Raw genomic sequence first — 1672 nt, forward strand, 5'->3', positions numbered from 1 at the left:
AATTTCCAGTTGTCTAAGAATATTTAAGTATTCTTATAAGTTACAATACCTGAAAAATATTTTAAGAGAAACCATTTTATCTTTCTGTTTGAAAAAGTGAATGGGTGGCTGGGTGCGGTGCCTCACACCTGTAATCCCAGCACTTTGGGAAGCTGAGGTGGGTGGATCATGAGGTCAGGAATTCGAGATCAGCCTGGCCAACATGGTGAAACCCTGCCTCTACTAAAAATACAAAAATTAGCCAGGCGTGGAGGCGGGTGCCTGTAATCCCAGTGACTCAGGAGGCTGAGGCAGGAGAATTGCTTGAACCTGGGAGGCGGAGGTTGCAGTGAGCTGAGATCGCATCACTGACCTCCAGCCTGGGGACAGAGCAAGACCAAACGGGTGAGTTTTCAGTTTTCTAGAAAGAAAACAGTTTAGTTTTACCTTTAAAAGTAAAAAGTTTGGTTTTCATACATTGAACATTCATTAAAGTGATGTTATGTAATATTCAAGCAACTTGCTTGAGCAAAGGTGCAAATTACTTTGAATAATGCTAAATTTCTAATTATCATCCACCTCTTATTTCAGATACCCTATCATCTTTACTTTGTTGGAGAGGAGCTGTAATAGTCTATGTTAAAGTTACCGTTCAGACAAAGGATTCCGACAAATTGCTTTCATTACTTTATTGGTAATTTTAAGCACTACGAGGAACTTAGTTGTTTTTTTCTGGAAGAAAACTGGAATTAAAATCATTGATCCTTTAGAGAAATAGAACAAAGGAGAAGGGAGTGTACTAAATAAATAAGAGAAGAATTCTTAGCATACTTTCCTTTCCTGTATTCTCACTGAGAAATAAAAAGTAAATGGGACATTGAGAAGCAAAATTAATCCTGATTAGGCCTCGCTTTGGGACAAGCAACCGCTTTGCATGATTACCCATTGTTAGGTGTGAAACGGAGCCGGTGATCGCTCATTGTTGAGGAGAAAAGACTTGGAGACCTTGGCTCATCCAGTCTCACTCCTGACCTGCATCTGAACACCTGAAGGAAGAAACTTTAAGATGAAAAAGACTTCAAGTGACAGAGGAGACAAAAGTCTCAAAGGTGCAGAATTCAAGAACGCATGGCGTCTCGAGATGGGTGTGAAAGTGACAAATGGGAGATCCCCTGACAGCTAAACCCAGGCACGTCCAGGAATCCCGGGTTGCGGTGCAAGTTTTCATGGCAGAGCTCACACCGGCATTGTGTGGAAGATGAAATGTTATGCTTTGAGATTGGCACTCATGCTATTCATTAAGAAGTACAACGAAATTTAACGTATTCCGTTTTTGACACCAATGTCATGACCAAATTAAACTCGATTTTCAAAAACAATCAGAGGCCCTGCCCTGCAAACTCCTCCTGGGCCCGGGGAGATATGGGTCCAGTTAGTGATGACTCCATCTTGGGTGCTGATCCACTATGCTGACTTCAGACCAGCGCCAGTCTCCTGAGCGCCTCCCAACTCCTATGTGATTTCCTGTCCCTAGTGTGTGAACATGTCGGCCTTGATGTGATTACACAAATTATGGGCCATGACACACCTACCACTCTGCCTGTTCTGAAGGGCTGCCTTGAATTGTCTTGCAAAGAGCACTTACACCTCTTCCCTAGGGCACAGAAGCCCTGGGTCTGGGGTGACAGGTACA

The 1672-nt window shown here is 43.1% G+C and overlaps 1 protein-coding gene across 1 annotated transcript in view; it reads left to right on the forward strand.

Annotated features, from left to right (window-relative positions):
• The window catches only part of ATP11AUN (ATP11A upstream neighbor), a 3064-nt gene extending 2387 nt beyond the window's left edge, over nucleotides 1-677 (forward strand). The window contains 1 exon segment of the mRNA XM_011933951.1: nucleotides 571-677. Within this exon segment, the coding sequence (XP_011789341.1) occupies nucleotides 571-677 (107 nt within the window).
• Nucleotides 678-1672: the final 995 nt, after the last annotated feature.

The sequence above is a fragment of the Colobus angolensis genome, unplaced genomic scaffold (assembly GCF_000951035.1).
Source record: "Colobus angolensis palliatus isolate OR3802 unplaced genomic scaffold, Cang.pa_1.0 Scaffold13, whole genome shotgun sequence".
Taxonomy (NCBI): domain Eukaryota; kingdom Metazoa; phylum Chordata; class Mammalia; order Primates; family Cercopithecidae; genus Colobus; species Colobus angolensis.